Raw genomic sequence first — 18,742 nt, forward strand, 5'->3', positions numbered from 1 at the left:
GTTTCACAGGTACTATTAGGTTAGCTGTTTGAGATAGGTAGATGCTTTGTAATGGGATACAGTTGCATTTTAGATTAGCCATAGCAGATAAGTACATTGTTTTTGATTGGATATGGTGGCTTTATATACCTTCATTGTCACTGGATACTATCGCTTATGGCTACATCACCTTGCAGTTTAAGAACCCTTTATGCTATAAATGACACTGGTTTTGTGTTTTTTTATGTGACCTTGTGCACCTCCAATCCTCATGTGATGTCGTCTGTTGTAGTTTTAGAAATGAGTATCAAGTGTCTGTCTTGTTGAAATGGTGTTTAAGTATAACTTGTCTCTTTCATACATTTGAGTTACTCACTCTATTTTACTTCATTTATTATTCATCAACTTTTTATTGCTTTTTACTGTTAAATGTAATCTGCTGTTGATCTATGCAGTTCATATTGGTAAAGTAATATCTGTACTTAAAACTGTGTTGTGTAGTAATATCTTGTATAAGTCTCATGGGGTAGATCTATAGGTCTGTGGTGTAGACTAGTGAAAAAATTAACAGGTAATCAAAGTTTGTTGAGCCAAATATTTCATCAAAGTTGATACTATTAAACATACAACTTTTATTCAGGAAGGACTCAAGATTACCAGCAATACAGAATGTTCTATATATATATATATAGTTGCTCTTTACTTTAATTCAGTATTTTAAAGCATTATGAGGTAACATGTTTAAACTGGATGATGGATGAATTTGGTCAAAGCTGTTTTAAGGAATTGCTGGTCTGAAAAGGTTTTTGTTTTGTCAATACTCTTTCTCTGTTCCTTAATGACATGAATAAATGTAATATCGTTTCTAATTTTTGATATTATTTATTACCATCTGTGCTTCATTGCTTTTGTTTCCTGAATGAAATATACAATTTTACCTTGACAGTTGTGAGGGTGGAAAAGTAAATATATTGCTTTGATATGTAATACTGTCAGAAGTGATGTAAGGTTGTATCTTTCCCATATCCTCTCTGTCCAGTTCATGCACGAATCTAGTCATACAGTGATCTGAGTAATCATATTTATTGAGGATGTAATTGAGACTGCATGTGAAATGGTTGAAACTTAGAGCTATATTCCTTGACACACTGATAAACATAGCACATGTTGGTCCCACAGTTGTTTTTGGGAAAGCATAAGTTATCACCAATTGGTTGCTTGTACACTGGAAACTTTGGTTACCTTCAAAGCTTGTGCAAAACCATGGCTCACGATGTCATGCCTGAAACCTTAGTGGTATATGGGCATGTTAAAATACTCACCATGTCAGTGGTCAGAGTGGCTGATTGGGACAGAATCTAGCTCAGTTGGTCAACGTCTTGCTAGGAGGATCGAACTCCCTTGGTGGACCCATTCTCTGATTGGGTATTTCCCATTCCCACAATATCAGGCTATGGTATTTTTGGTGTCCTGTCTGTGGGAAAAAATATATAAAATAATCTTTTTGTCAATGGAAAAATGTTGTGGATTTCCTTTGAAGACTACATGTTAAAATGACAAAATATTTGACATCCAGTATTAATTAATCAATGTGCTCTAGTGGTCTCGTTTAACAGAAAACACTTTAACTTTCATCAGTTGGTTGCTTGTACCCAGGGCATTTTAGTTCCCTTCAAAGCTGGTGCAAAACCATCATTCACCATGTTGATAGTCGAGTGGCTAATTGATGATTTTGTACCTCAAAATTCTTTCTGGTTAATACTAGCATGGTTGAAACTTAAAAAGCATGATGGCCAGTAATTTTCCTGCAATAAAATAAATTGTTACTGGCTCTTGTAAAACTTACATGTATGTTGCCTTCAGATCACGTTTTCATGATCCTATACATGTGTGCCTGAAATGCATCTGCCATATTACTCAAATCTATTACCTTAAGCTTTTTGCTGTATCACATATTTCCTTTTGGAAAGAAACAATTTTCTAAAATTGATGGTTGTCCTTTGTAAAATTCATAGTTGGCCTTATTTAATAAAGGTTGCCTCAGCCAGTCAGGTGACTGGTGATTTTTAACACTGTGTTAGCAGGTGATTTATTTAGCAGGATTCACTGCTTCCATGAATCCCAGATTTTGGGTTGGAAGGGTAAGAATAGGAGATGAGATCCCAAGAGATTCCAATATATCTATATTTTATTATTTTGTACAATTCTGGCGGAATACTGAACTTTATTGTTTTTTTCTAAATTCAGTACTTATTAAAATTTTACATAATTTAGTGACTTTTCAGTAATGTTTTGTAAATTAGCTAAAAAAAAACCCCACCTTACTCATGGTTCATACGGGTCATAGAAATTCTGGAAAGTCAATAAATTTGCAGATGTAAGGAATCTTGAGTTTAGTCATGGAATGTCATGAAAAATTTAAATTGGTCGAAAATAGTTTTTCACAATATAAAATACTACACGATGGACATTAAAACATTAATGGAAATATTACTTTTTAAGGTCATGGAAAGTTGTGGAATTTGGTTGATGATGAAGTATGTGAAACCTGTTACTAGTCGAAACCCTGCAAAACTCAAACTATAATCAGGGCTTCTAGATTATGGTAGCCCCACTCCCATGGCTAATGATTTTCAGTGTTGGGCTAGTGAATAACTACTATTGCCATGTCCGACGGATAGTGAAAATCAAAATTGTCAAATGCTGGGGTTAAGTCTATTTTGTAAATATGTATATCCTGCCCCCACCCCACCAAGTGTTAGTGTTTTTAAGCTTTATCGCCTTCTTTAGGTGACATATCTGATTATTACTATTAATTAGTATAATTACATTAACTTATAGTGGATTTTATAAAAATTCTAGAAGCCCTGATAATAAACCATTTTGCTGCATTTGTTTTTACCTGTTACAGGTCACATTTCTAGTTTTAATAGTCATCGGTCTTCCAGATGTTTTGTGAAATCCAGTTATTTATTTTTCTTTATGTAGATATGAAAAGCTCATATACAGATAATAGCTTAATTTATGACATACATGCATCGAACTTATAAATTAAATGAATTGTATTGGGGATGTGTCTAGGTATGTTTGTCAATTGGTAATACTTTTCTGGTTAGGGTGCATTCTCCACATTTATTAGTGTAAAATGTCTTATTGGCTTATTTATTCCTTTTTCTATTTTTATTGATTTTTTTTTTTTGTACATTACCAAAGTTAATTTGGTTTCCAGAAGTAGGGTGGTTATTTAAAAAAAACACTTGTCTGCATGGTCTAGTTTATTTGTTATTATGCATGTGGTCATTTCTGTATTTTGTATATATGTATATGTATTTTCAGTTTTAGTTTGAATTGTAAATTTATGTAAAATTGTTAAACATTTTGATTTTAAAGAATGATGATGGAAGTAAAGGTCATTCCTTCTTTTTAAAAATTAACACAAGTTTTGTTATCTCAATCCTTTTGCATCTGTGTTATTTGGTACATACAGATAGAATAAGACGTGCCAAACTGCAAAGAAGTACACACATATAAACCAAATTATAAAATGCATTTGTAATATTATTCAATAAAGATGTTTATGTGAAACAAACTGAATTAGTTTTTTTTTTTTTTAAATGGGATATTATATGGTTTATTACTTCTTTTTGTTATTTTATATGGAAGAATTTCTCATTAGTTCTGTAACTGTTTGGAAATCATTTCCATCAATACTAATTCCTTTCATGGGCAGTTTTTCCATTAACATACATGCATCCTAACATCAAACATTCATACAAGACATCGAAAAAGGCTATTTGTGATGTAATGCCGACAAATTGTAATCATGAAGCACTGTTTCCATTGATTTAATATCAAAGTGATACAAAAGAAATTCTGTATGAAAATAATATTTTCTGTTGAGCTTGATGTTTTACAAAATGAAAAAATATTTATTTATAATTTAACTTTGCATGATACTTTTGTTTACCACTGTGACCCTTCTACCCTAAAATATTGTCCTTTTTTCTTTCTTTTAAAAAAAGGAAATTGATACGTTTATTTATGATCAGTGTTGAGACATTGAAGATTTGGAAATGATTACCAGCCTCGGTGGTGCAGTGGTTAAGCCATCGGACATGTATGTTAATGGCAAAGATAGCTGAGGTGTGTGCCCAGGACAGCGTGCTTGAACCTTAATTGGATATAAGCACGAAAATTAGTTGAGATGAAACGAAATGGAAACGATTATAAAATTAATTATGGAGTTACATTTAGTTTCTTTAGTTAATTGCTTCAGCTTTCAGTGTGGGATCATTGTATTATATTGGTTATCTTACTGTGCACCCGTTATTTTATTTCATGTTACCCGATTAACCATAAACTGTCGGCTAAGAATATGCAATCATGGCATTAGCTTCTGAAAGTGGCTTTGTGGTATTTTCATGATGAGGATCTTGTCATCTAGCTTTTATATGCTTTTGTTCTTTGTTTCTGAATGGGAAGTGATTTCATTGTTATATCAGTTTCAGAATAGGAAGACAAAATATCACAGACTAATGTATTCTAAAAGATGATGGCTGTCGAGAAAATATGATCATTGCTTCAGCTCTTGATTAGGCAGTGGAATGATGCTTTTGTTGTATTTTTAGCCTTATATAATGAAATTTATTTATTTCAAGGTTAGAGATGGTTATTAGTCATTTCGTACCATAGTTTATGGTCATTTCGTACCATAATGGTTTCGTACCATAGTGCTTTGGTCATTTCGTACCACAGTCATTTTGTACCATAGCCATTTCATACCTACTTTTTACCATCTCGTATCATAATGTTTGGTCATTTCGTACCATAGTGGTTTCGTACTCAGTATCTTATTTTTGTCATGGTATGCCACTTCTTATTTTTATTGTTGACGAATAAACGTTGACGTGTAAACATACCTTGTAAAGTGAGCAAAGGTTTAAATGAACATGTGTATTGCCACTGATGATCATTTCATATGATACGAGGCTCCCACCATCTTATATAGGCTTACGTCCTTAGCCCACTGTCAACAGATTCTCTGCCTATGCTTGCCTTATTGCTTTTGGATAAACAATCGTTATAATCAACAGTCACAATCAGTATCGATGTAGAATATCACTATGTTGTCTAGTCTATGATTAAGTATAACAAAATGTACATGATCTTGAAATCATTATAACTTTATTTCACAGTAATCAGTAAATAACCATGGTACGAAATGACCAAATGACTATGGTACGAAATGACCAAATAACTGGTACGAAATGACCAAATAACTATGGTACGAAATGACTTGGGTACGAAATGGTAGAATTGAGTACGAAATGACTATGGTACGAAATGACTGGTTACCTCAGAAAACAGGGCTAGCTCTGGCACTCATCAAATTCGCCAATTGCAAATTTCAAAAACAATTAGCAAATAGATTGTTTTGTGTCACAGTTCAAATATTTGCTGAAATAATATGACGTTACTGGGCCTAAATTAATTTTGTTGAGTATATTTATATATACCCACAACAGAACTTGATTGTATGTTAAAAATTATTATCATGACTAGTGTTCGAGATTAAAAGATTTTTTGCAGTATCCCAGTTGGATACTAACATTTCAAAATCTGGTATCCCATCAGAGAATTTAGTATCCCACTTAAATGAAATTCATAAATAACATCGTAACAAACTTGGACGACACCGTTCTTATTTCCAGTCTATATTGCTACACCGCAATTGAAATTGCAGAATTTGTGAAATTCGCTGCATCTATTTTTGTGTAATACTGACATAAATTTATATTTAGCAGTAATCTATAAGTGTTTCTGAAAATTACTAATGATATATCAACCTGTATCAATTTTCTGCAGATGTGCAATCAATATCTCAAATAAAATATGAAGGGAGGAAACATCCAACAAAAATAATAGCGACTTAGCGGTTCCCAGTCTATTGCTACACTGCTATTGCTCCAGTGTAGCATTAGACTGGGTACGAGTTGGGGAGATATTGTTACAGCATAGCATTTGACTGGGTACGAGCTCGAAAATACAGTTACTTAACTTCACCAGTAAAATACGACTTTCATTGTTTCTGCAAAAAAATAAAAATGCAGGTTTTAAAAAAACCCACCATTATATGGTATCCCAGTGGGATACTGGGTTATTGAAGTCTGGTATCCAGAATTAAATTATGATATCCCTGGGATATCATGATACTGTTAATCTCGAACACTGATGACTAGTCACACTGACATAGCCAGATGGGGGAGATAAATGGAGCATGTCTTCTCATAACCTTTTATAATCGAGGTCATAGGATCCAGATAGGGCTGGGGGAGCTATATTCCCCAATTTTAAAAAATCACTTTAATTTTTTTTAAAATAAAAATTCAAGCAATCATAATGTTCTTGTAGATCCTGACAACAAACTCCTTAATTTGAGAAAATAATATTTTATTGTATCATTTTTAGAAAACAATATTTTATTGTATCACTGTAGCTCTTTTGATCTATTTTCATTGTTTTGTTAAGTAACTGTGATACTTGTTTTGTTATTCAGATCAAAACAATAAATGTTATTCAGGAAGGTAAAACTGTGGTTTAAAAACTCCTTTCAGAAGCATCAGTAAATGCACCAAGATAGCACAAAAGGGGGTAAATATATCAAAATGCTCATGGGGAGGACATTCCGCCTGTCGTTTTGTATATTATGCTTCTCCACCCTTAATTAACACTCTGATGGCCTGTGTAATTTGCTCCTACTTGATAGTTTCAGTTTTTGCAATTTAAATAAAGTAATTAAGTATCATTTTTATTCCCCCGGGTATTTTACAACCGTATTAAAAGTAGCGGCTAGCAGACTCATATATTGCATGCCCCTTCCAATATAAATCCTGGCTACACCAGCGATTGCAGTATTCAACGTATACAAATGTAATTTGGTATAAAGTGCTCCTACTGGCAGTAGCTAGTGGGAATCTCCCTATTAGCGCAGTTGGTAGAGTGCTGGACTCTCGTACTGAGAGTCCATGGTTTATATCCCTTCAGTGGAGGTTGATTGTTCTGTTACATTTGGAGCCGACATAGGGACTGGGTGTGTTCTTAAAACAAGAATACATATATAACCCAGTCAGAAGCTGTAACAGTTTAACTGCCCGTGGCCCACAGCTCTGGGACGTAGCTTCACTTGAGTGGGGAGTATGTAGTAGTGTTGGTATAAAGTGTTCGTACTGGCAGTAGCTAGTGAGAATTTCTTATTAGCTCAGTTGGTAGCGCGCTGGACTCTCAGTACGAGTTCTGCCAACATTGTTTTGATGTGTTTATTAGCACACACTGACTCCTAGTGTGATTAAGTGGTTTCCTCATGATTTCTGAAGAAGAGGTTTGTTTTGTTTAATGACACCACTAGAGCAAATTGATTTATTAATCATTGGCTATTGGATGTCAAACATATGGTCATTTTGACACAGTCATAGAGAGGAAACCCGGTACATTTTTTCATTAGTAGCAAGGGGTAGCACATACCACAACCTTTGATATACCAGTCGTGGTGCACTGGCGGGAACGAGAAATAGCCCAATGGGCCCACCAACGGGGATCAATCCCAAACCGACTGCGCATCAAGCGAGCACTTTACCACTGGGCTACGTCCCAACCACTTATGATTTCAGAGTCTAGATTCACGACTGTCTGCTCCATAAAAAACATTTAAAAAAAAATGTAATTGGATTCTCAAGTTCACTTAATGTTTTGTAAACATTGGCCCATGTATTTATTAGACATTTATAACCAAGGACATGCAAAATGTTTGAAAGAGTTTACGGAAAATAATTTTGTGTTTGATATATGGTCTCATTAAAAATGGTTGTATATTTGAACAGAGTCATAATGTACAGCACTTCTTCAGGTGTCCATAACCCATTGTGTTTAAAATGTGTATATAGCTGCACACCTGGTAACTTCCCTCGTGTCAGACGCCAATATAATTGTAGTTAAAGTGAGTTAAGTGGGTGCTGTAATCTAATATTTCTTCTTTCTAGTGACTCGGGTTTTATTTCTGAACCTCAACAAGCAACAATGTACTTGTGGTCTTATGATTGTGCATAAGTTAAGTGTTGCACATTTGGGTTATCTTACACAGTGTTGTTGAATAAAGTTGTGCTTTCAGGGTCATGTTTTCATGTCCTTGGATTGACTGTTGTATCCAAGTAAAAGAAATATTTATTTTGTTGTTGCAAGAGTTTAAGCAAAATCTCATTTGAACTTATTTTCGTGCTTATGTCCATTTATGGTTCAAGCACGCTGTCCTGGACACACCTCATCTACCTGGGCTGTCTGTCAAGGACAGTGGGTTAGTTGTTAGTGGTTAGTGAGAGAGAAGAGGTGTAGTTGTCTTACACCTACCCATTGAGTCGTTAAAACTTGCTCTGGTTGGGAACCGGTACCAGGCTGCGAACCCTATACCTACCAGCCTTATGTCCGATGGTTTAACCATGACACCACCAAGTCCAGTGCAAAATCTCAACAGGTTTTTAATCACAACCAAGCCTGTCTGTAAAGGTAACCAAATAGGCATACACAAAATCACTAGTTTTGGTGACAGTGGTTAAGCCAATAGTTTTAAAGCCATAAAGTGCTGAGTTCGTATCCTAGCACTGGTACCAATTCAAGGTGAGTTTTAATGGCACAGTGGCCATTACACTGAAGTCTTATCACAAACAACTGACTATTAACCCCTACCCTGGGCAGAACACCAGATAGCTGAGGTGTGTGCCCAGGAGTGCATGCTTGGGTCTTGGATATTATCACAAGAATAAACTGAAATGAAATCAAGAAAGTTCAATGTTTATGATCAGTGTGACTTTATACAAAGGTTTATAGATTAGAATATTTTAATATGCACTTTTTGTTAAATTAATTCAACTTCTAAGATTAAGAAAGGATTTCCCATAATGTTTTCCATTTCATTATTACTAGTAAATATGGGGACTTTATTCACTTTTGTTACATATTTTCTGTAATAAACTCTTATGTTATTGCACAAGTATGTAAATAATTACTATTATTTAAAGCAAGCCGATTTATGAAACAACTTATTCTCAAAGAACATTGTGTTTGAACAAGTTTCGTAAAAACTTTTATACATAGGTTTTACTTTATTTTAAAGAGCCTTTTTACCCCCCCTTTGCTCTTTGAAAGAAATGCACTGGGTTTGCAAAATTGCTTTCAAAACCTCCAAATTCCATTATATGTAAAGCACTGCATTTTAGTACATTGTCTCCCAGGCTGCCTAAAATCCCATGTGTATGTTTCAAGCATTGGACATTGTCTCCCAGGCTACCTAAAATCCCATGTGTATGTTTCAAGCATTGCATTTTAGTACATTGTCTCCCAGGCTGCCTAAAATCCCATGTGTATGTTTCAAGCACTGCATTTTAGTACATTGTCTCCCAGGCTACCTAAAATCCCATGTGTATGTTTCAAGCACTGCATTTTAGTACATTGTCTCCCAGGCTGCCTAAAATCCCATGTGTATGTTTCAAGCACTGCATTTTAGTACATTGTCTCCCAGGCTGCCTAAAATCCCATGTGTATGTTTCAAGCACTGCATTTTGTTTTACCACTCCTCCATCTCCTGCCTTTACTCCTGTTATTTCAAAGCAGAATCTTGTTTGGCACAATTGTTTTTAAATTTTTCCTTACGTGGCATGAACTATTTTTTAATATTATTTTTACACTACTAGTACACAAGTAAAGTTAAGTAACAAAGAAAATTTTAAATGGATGGTAAAATTATTAGTGAAATGATAGTAAACTGATTTCTTTGTGGGGGTTTTAATTTTTTTAAAACTTTTTTGTTTTGTTTTTGTTTTTTAAATATTTTGGCATGACTGGATGCTTTGTTTGAAAGTATATAATTTATAAATGAAAGCAACTGTACCTTGTAGAAGTAGGTGCTAGTAAGTGTTTCTTGTTCTCTCTCTGTAGATAGTGCACACCACGGTGAGTCCTGTTTTTCTTCTTCCTTTTGTTTCTCTCGGAATTGGTTCAGTTGTTAAATATTACTGTTCTTATACTAACTGATTTTCCTTCATGTTCAAGATTGTTCCACAAATGACACATATGTGGATGATCTTTTGTACCCACCGCCCAATAAAGTAAAACTTACAGCGAAAAATTATGATGTACATTATAAAACAGTTGCACAAACCACCACCCATGTAATAATTATTGTAAATTAATTTCAGTATCCCCATCCCACCAATCCACTCCCAAAAAATAATTTTTTGAAGTCCCAAATTTACTTTTTCTAATTCAGTGTTTAAAATTGTTAACATTTGTTTTTTGGAATGTGGTATTCTGATATAACAAGTTGGGGAGGAAAACTTTTACAAACTGATAACTATAGCAATGGTTGGGTTACTCAGAACTGTTTTCTCTTTCTGATTTTTCTTTAGTTGTTATCATTATCAAAGAGATCTAATATGGGTGTTGGCAGTTCATAGTAAATATACCACGTTTATTATACTAAATTCCACTGCCACAAAAGTATCATGAATAATAAACACATCCTTATATTGCACCTTGTTCACTTGAAACAGTTCAAAATGTTTTTCAGACTGAGGTGTCTGGAAGAAAGAAAATGAAGTTGTTTCTTAAGTCTAAAATTTTTAAAAGTTAATTAATTCACACATAATGCAATGTATTCAAATAGAAAAAAATCATAGGATGTAGCCCATTGGTAATGCAGCAAGGGATCTTTTATATGCACTTTCCCACAGACAGGAAAACACATACCACGGCCTTTGACCAGTTGTGGTACACTGGATGAAATGAGAGAAAAACCAATCAGCTGAATGGATCCACTGAGGTGGTTCGATCCTTGCCGTAAGCACCTCGTGGTGGTGTTAAACAAAACAAACCTAATTTTAAAAAAAATTAAAAAATTAAAATGCATATGGTAACTTTGGTGTCTTTAAAATAAAACTTTTATCTTTCATTTTTGAAGTAAAAGTCCAATCAGTACCATTTTTATGATACAGAATATGGTAACGGTTTCCACACTAAAATGTTTGGGATATCTGTAATCCATTTTTGTACATCGGTCATTACTAATTCACATTTTGCATGCATTAACAACATAAGCTGCATTCTCACACTGTAATGGCTTGTCATTTTTAATGCAGTCAAAATTGTAAGTTATTTATTTTTTATATTTTTACTAAAAGTAACTAAAAGGAGAAAAATCATTTTGGTATTAAAGGGACTATCTTGAATTTGCAACTGTTGTAACATATTTTTACATAATAAATATTTTTTAACAACTAAAGTTACATCTTAAATATGATACAGTTTATTGTTTAGAATATCAGTTTCTGTATATCAAATGTGTTTTTATTCATCTTAATGTTTGTAATAGCTCAGATTTCATTTAATTTTTAATGTAAACTTTTTTATAAGTACAAAATTATTTGACAGTTAAATACAATGTTGGCTGCTACATACAATTTAAGATAACAAGAAACACATTGCATACACAGACACTAACATTTTAAACAAGAAAATGTATTTAATATGTAAGTTTAATTGTTACAAATTATCTTCTAATTGAAAATATGGTACATGTATGTTACATTGGTTGCAAGCTTAGTACAGGCTCTTTAAAATGTTCTTAAAATGGGTAAAATTGTCAGATGGTCATCATCTATGACATACACTGCTGGCTATGTCATCACTGTACAACTTATTTGTTCAGTTTGATTCATGAATTTGACATAAAAAACAGAACATGTTCTAACAGTTCATTATAACTAGTCAAATGATGAGAATGCAGCTTAAGGGACTACCATGTTTTTGCTGTGTTCAGTATTAGCATGGACAGAGAGTAAGATGCTCTAATTAGCACTACCATTTTCTGTTGTAATAATTTGTTTTCCAGAAGAACTTCTTTGCTGAACAAATGCAAAGAAAGTAGAAAAAAAAAAGACGCTCATAAAAGTTTAAAAAGAAGCAGTCAAATTCCACATTAGTAAATTAAATCTGGATTAGTGTGGGATTTTTATGTCTGTCTTTATCTATTTTAGACTGTGAAGCTCACCACATGAAATCAACTCGTGGCCATTCTTCTGTTGTACTTCCATCCAAATCAGCTATTGAACTACATTAGAGTAGATCACTCTTTTGTGATAGCACACATTCACCATTTTGAAGCACTTTCATGGGATAGAGTCATCATGGCCATAGATTGATTATTCTAGCAAGAGATTTGGTTGCAAAGAATGATATTTGATGAATGACATTGGTGAACTTTGTCAACAAAAGGATGCATTACCTCAAGAGACTTAATGAATTCTCATTGCCCAGTTATACCTTAAGTGCTGCAGTTATTATCTATCCATTAAGAGTGTATATTATATCTATGACATTGCTTTTGTTGTGAGATGACAGTTTCTCAAGCTACATTGTATGCAAGTCGGTGGTAGTTTCATTTTTGTTTGAGAGATTATAAAGAAAATTTATTATGTCTGGTTATAGTATCAATTATGTTATGGATGTTGTAGCAGATGATTAAAATATGGATTGGGATTGTTTCATTTAGTGATTTAGTACTTGAGCTGTTAGTTTTTATTACACTACAACAGATGTATTCTGTGATTCGTCAGTCAGTATTTTCTGCAGGGATAAGATTTTAATATTTATTAATGTTATGGTTTGATTTTGTTTTTGTTGTTTCAACAGTATTTACTTCTATTCCAGTTATTTGTAACACAGTTCATTGTGATATTTCAGAAATATTATTTAAAAATAACTTGGTATAATTTCCTGTAATACTATTTGAAAATAATATTTTTAAATATGTGATTTGGAAATTGCATCAAGAAATGAGACAAATCCAACAGAAATGGGGAAATAATTTAACAAAATGTGTTTAAATTGACTTGTTTTTCTTTTTTTTCTCAAGACAGGTACTATTTAGGTATCATGTTATGATACACCTTCATTCCAGAAACTAAATTTACAGGTTATTAAAAAAAAACACCAAAAAAAACAGAAGAAGAAAAAGGAAAAGAGATAGGGGTTTCAAGCCCTTAATGATAATGGTTTTCACTTCTTCTCTATGGTTTATCTTCTACTCAATCTTTATTGCTTTCTGCCATACACATGCTGCCGTCTGCTTCTGTAATTATAAGTATTGATGAACTGATTATCAGGCCCACTTCATAAACAATGGTGGGAACTGAATGTAGCCCAGTGATGGTGTGCCCTTCTGCAATGTACAGAGTTACCGGATCAAAGCCTGTCAGTATATCTTTTGGGTAATTTCCCACTCCAGCAAGTGCCATGCATATATCTCTTGTATTAAAAGCCATGGTATGTGCTATCCTCTCCTGGGAACATTCTGCTTCTCAGTAATAGTAGCTTCTGTGAGGGAAGCAGGTTTGTTCCCAAACAATGTAGACCAAGTATTTCAGGTTAATATGTCTTAACACCTAACAGCCACTGATTAAAGAATGAGCTGAGGTGCTCAAAACATTTTCATTTTCTTCACTTCATAGATCACCATGTATTGCAAGTCATAAAGAAAGGTAATTTTAGGCCAATGTTAAAGGAATCAAAGCAATACCAAAATCTCATGAATTTTCCACCATCTTTGTAAACTTCCAACAACAACATATTTTTACATTATTATGAACACGATGTAGTGTAACATTTTTTATATTATCTCTTCGATTGCCTCTATTCCAACCAACAGTTTCCTTACATGCACTTCTTGTGAAAAGAAGGCACAAAGCTTTTAGTCTAGCAAGCTGTAGATCTGTTTCAGGTTGTTTGTTTTTTTGTTTTTTTATAATACAAGTAATTAAGCTTATGGATGATTACTAGTATTTGTTTTCTTTTAATGCAGAACTTTTCCTCTTAAATTGAATTCTGTATTACTGTGATGAGCAGGATATAAACCTGTACACATTAGTGCGATGCATGCCCATTAGATAGATATTGCACTTCATAGATAGACATGTTGCTTGATATAGTTTGTTGTTGCCCACCAGAAGCACACTTCATCTACAGTGTAGTTCTAGCATAGAACTCTACCAACATACAGCTGAGAATTGTGAAATATTGGTCAGGTGGAATGAGAATTTTACTAATGGAAGGGGCATTCAGCAATTAAGTAATGCACTAGAAGGGCAAGATACTATCAAGGGATGAGTTACAAAACATTACATGGGTGTGTTTATTAAGAGTTATGAAACATTTTCAAAACAAATCTCATTTTTATTTATGAAGTGAAATGCAGCCAGTCATTGCTATTTTGTTAACAGATGATTTTGTTTATTTAGTATTTATTACCAAATCAAACAAACATAAATACAAACAGAAAATCTAATAATATTGGTAAAATTTCATCACTATGACAGGATAAGCATGGAGTATTTTGACTAGCATTATGTTATTTTAGAGGATGGGTGTGGCTTAGTATTACAAAATATTACATGGGGAAGGGGGTGTACAAAATGCAAACTGTTGTATTACATAATTGTTGACCAGCATCAAGAGTGTTCTGTGATGTTTTTCCAGTAAGACAAATCCTCTTGATTTTTCAGAAGTTCTGGCTATTTGGGCTATCCAAAAAAAATAAAAATCTGTCCTTACTATTCAAGACCCTTTTTATCTCTGACCAAAAACAGTTTTCACACAAAATGTTTGTTAGTGTCATTACAGTTTTTATCTTATTAGCAACATTGAAATCAGTGATGCCAATCGATTTATAATAATAAATGGTACATGGATATAAAATATATTGACTTTAAGACTGTTTTTAAAAGTTAGTATTTAATATGACATTGTTGAATTTACCAGTTACCCACTAATATTTCATGATGTTACAGTGTGTGATAAATATTTCAGCACATTGTCAGTGACTGCCAATCTGCCAAACTGATTGAAAAAAAAAAGACTCTTCAGCAAACAATAACATTAACTAATATTGTTTTTCTTCACACTTAAAAGTGAATCTAGCAAACTTTTTAAGTGTGCTGATGGATTTAAGCAAGTATTAAATTTGGGGGTAAATAATTTATTATTAATGGATTTGTTTTTTTGTTCACAACATTTTCCATTGTTTATGCTTGTACAAAGTAAATAACTGACCACTTTTAAAAACCTCAGTTTGCACCTTAAATTAAATACAACATAAGTTGAGGAAAGAATATGTATACTGATAAAAGAATAATAATTTTGTATAATGTAATAAAGAAGTGGAAAATGGCACAAAGAAAGATGCATATTAGGTGGAGGGGGTTTGTCTTCATAAATTGCCTTTATTATCTGGGTACATTGTATAAGTGACCGAGTGTCAACATAAACCATTACATAGCAAATTGCCATAGTTTTAAATGTGCTGAGGTGTTGTTAAACAAATATTTATTATATTAGGTATACAAGAGTAATCATGCTTTCAACAGAGCAATATAGTCATAATTTACTATTCACCTAACAAAATATGTTTATGTTTTATTTGTAGCTAAAATGTATCTATTTGCAATTAATGGTTAAAATGTAAATAAATGTTACTGAATGGGATTTCTTGTAGATAAATGATTTTGAATATTCTGATAAGCATTACTGGCTGCAAATTTATTAACAATTTCCTTTTTAATGTGAATTTTAAAGGCCATAAATATACATAACTCAAACGATAAGATTTGCCATTTCTTATTTATATTTGCAGCCGAAAAAAGAAAGGTAGCTGCATAATGACGTGAATGGGTTCGTCGCTAGGAGTAACTAACGAGAGGTCTAACTGTGCAAGATTGTAATTTATGGGCTTTCAGCAGATATGTCAATATCTCGTCATCTGGTTTGAGCAACATGTGATTCTTGATATTGTGATATATCCCTGCATCATGAGTTGGTCATTCTCTGGTCTGGGTAACACATGGTTCTGTCATGGTGGCATGTGTGTCTGTGTGTCGGAAACTGTCTCATTACTCTTCAGCTCTTTAATATTGTTTAATATTCAGAAGTAGTCAATAATAAATATTAATTGGATGTTACTTTAGATAGATCTGTATTTTAAAGTTTACAGTTTATATCAGATTTTTTAATTGATGGGTTTTTTGTTTGTTTGTTTGTTTGTTTTTTGTTTGTTTTTTAAAGATATATGTATATATGCAATTAAGATTTGTTCAGATGCATATTTAGAACAGTTGAAATTTTTTTTAAATATATGAATATTAATTTGTTATTGAAGATAAACGAATGTTGTATTGTTGTGAAACACAATTTGATAGGCATTATGCAAATGAAGTTCATTAATTTAACAAATTTAAAATTTGAACTGTTTTCATTGTCTAGAATGATGTTTAATTATAAAAATTGTCAAATAAGATGCATGTGTAATGAATAATGCCACAATAGTTATAAGTGGTGTTTTGTATGCATAAATACATCTTCTCCAAATAAAAACAAACCAAACCCTGAAAAGATAACCAGAACAAAACCATATTTTATTGAAAACTCATTGCTAGTTGAATAGAATGTTGTATTTTTATATCATTTTATTTTAATTTGATAGATATATATATATATATATTTTTTGGTTTCAAGACTGTTTTAGAATATATGATTACAATTTGGTACATATTTATCTTTAAAGGATTTTAAACAGATGTGCATTTATTATTTGTATTTTTTATCAATCCATTTATGTGAACAGAAATGCCAGTAACAGAAATATGACTAGATACGTCATTATTTAATTTTACATAGAACATTCCAACTTGGAAATTTTATTTAAAGGGATATATTCCGAACTGTAGCCATTGTAACATAAATTTGTTAAAATAAAGCCATTTTTAATTATTAAAATTACAATATTATTTTTACATTTTATTGCTTAGAATATAATATTTGTATTTAAATACATTTATTGTCATCATACTATTTGTAGTAGCTCAATAATGATTTTGTCTCCAGTAATTTTGTACATCTCAGTTTATTACTTACATAAAACATACATAAACACACACTTGGTTAAAATAGTTTTAAATAGGTTGGTCAGACAGAATAACAGATGTATTTATTAATATAATGCTTTGTATTGTATTTTTTTATAGGCTTTATTACCCATTAAGTGAATACAATAAGTTAGTGTATTTTAATGGCTACAATCTCACAACAGTCCCTTTAAATAACAGTAATCTGAATATTGGTATCTTTTAATGAAATTAAAGAAACATCATGAACTATTCTTAAATTACTTTTGATATTTGAACATCAAGTAAATTCAATTTGCATTTTAATGTTTTTTGACTATGAATTCCATGTAACAATTCTTTGATTATTGCTTACAAAGAGAAAAGTTAGTTCCTGCAGCTAATTGTAATCATGTTTTGGTGAAAGGTTTACTTGTTAGTAATAGATTTAAAAATATGGTGTACCAAAAATATACACATGTACATGCGCTATTAGTATAATGGTTGGAATTTGTTTGTGCCTTTTTTGTTTGTTTCTTCCTTTGTTTAGAGGATATGAAATAAAATGTAATGTGCTTTTTGACAAAACTAAAGACTACATTTTTTAAATTAATGATCTGTATTACAAATGGTAAGAGGTAAACTTGTTGCTTTTTTCATTGATAATTGTGGTTACAATATTAACTACATATACTTAACAATGTTATGAATGAAACTATGTTTTTGTTTTATAATTGTAAATAAATAATGTAAAATTTGCTTCAGTTATTTTAAGTTTAGAAACAAAAGAAAACAAATTAATGATAAACCAGTAAGACATTTTAAAATTGTTTAATCTTGTTGTTTGTTCTTCATGTTTAATTTCAACTTTAAGAAAACACCTAAACAAAACAAAACAAACAATAAAATTAAATATAAAATAAAACAAAACATAAGAAAAGAGAAAACAAAATACCTGTAACCAAGTGGAGTTTAGGGCCTACATGCCTAGGAGATCAGTGGCATAGGAAGGTGCCAAAAAGTTGGGGGTGGGGTGGGGCACGCTTTTATATTTACACTTTTACACTATTATAAAGCAAATATAAAGCAAAATATCTGAAAAGTGGGGGATGCACATGTCCCTCTTGCCCCCCCCCCCCCCCCCTGCTTCCCACTTCAGTGGAGATTAAAAGTTGATTTAACATGGTTGATATACCACTGTTTCTTTGCTAGCTTTACTCAAGCATATTAGTTCACTCATAAAACAAGTACGATAATAATAATAATAATAACCAAGCTGTTGTACAAACCGAAATGATCAGAATTATGAAAAATATTCTGTAAGAACAATTATTGTATGAGGGAGGTTGGAAAGTATTGAAATTATTAATTTTTAAACCAAGAGTGTCTACTGTACTGGGTTTTTATGTTTTTTATTTCGTGATTCACTTTATTTCACAGTATGATGTTAATTTTAATGTTGCATGTGTTTGTTATTAAAATATTAAATTTTGAATGAAAAAATAGTTATTGTTATTATTAGCAACTATAGTACTAATAACTTTTATTAATATTTCTGTTTTGGGGTAGGGATTGTTTTTATTTCTTATGTCCCGTCTTCTCTATTGATTCTATCGATAGCTCTATATGATGTCATAATATAACGTAAGTATTTGATATGCATCTATGTAATTACTACAGTGTATGATCACCTTACCTTTATCTTATTTATGATTTTTTTTCTGCGATATAATACATTTTATTCAGGGACATCATCATCTTCAATAGTCATTTGATATATTTTGACA

The 18,742-nt window shown here is 32.1% G+C and overlaps 1 protein-coding gene across 2 annotated transcripts in view; it reads left to right on the plus strand.

Annotated features, from left to right (window-relative positions):
• The window catches only part of LOC121367855 (ribosomal protein S6 kinase beta-1-like), a 47,981-nt gene extending 29,523 nt beyond the window's left edge, over positions 1-18,458 (plus strand). The window contains exon 17 of one of the 2 annotated variants that reach the window (XM_041492281.1): positions 12,060-18,458. In XM_041492281.1, the coding sequence (XP_041348215.1) occupies positions 12,060-12,066 (7 nt within the window). In that variant the 3' untranslated portion in view covers positions 12,067-18,458. The remainder of the gene's footprint in view (positions 1-12,059) is intronic. The other variant, XM_041492280.1, reaches the window with a different exon arrangement.
• The last annotated feature ends 284 nt before the right edge of the window (positions 18,459-18,742 follow it).

The sequence above is a fragment of the Gigantopelta aegis genome, chromosome 3 (assembly GCF_016097555.1).
Source record: "Gigantopelta aegis isolate Gae_Host chromosome 3, Gae_host_genome, whole genome shotgun sequence".
NCBI lineage: Eukaryota > Metazoa > Mollusca > Gastropoda > Neomphalida > Peltospiridae > Gigantopelta > Gigantopelta aegis.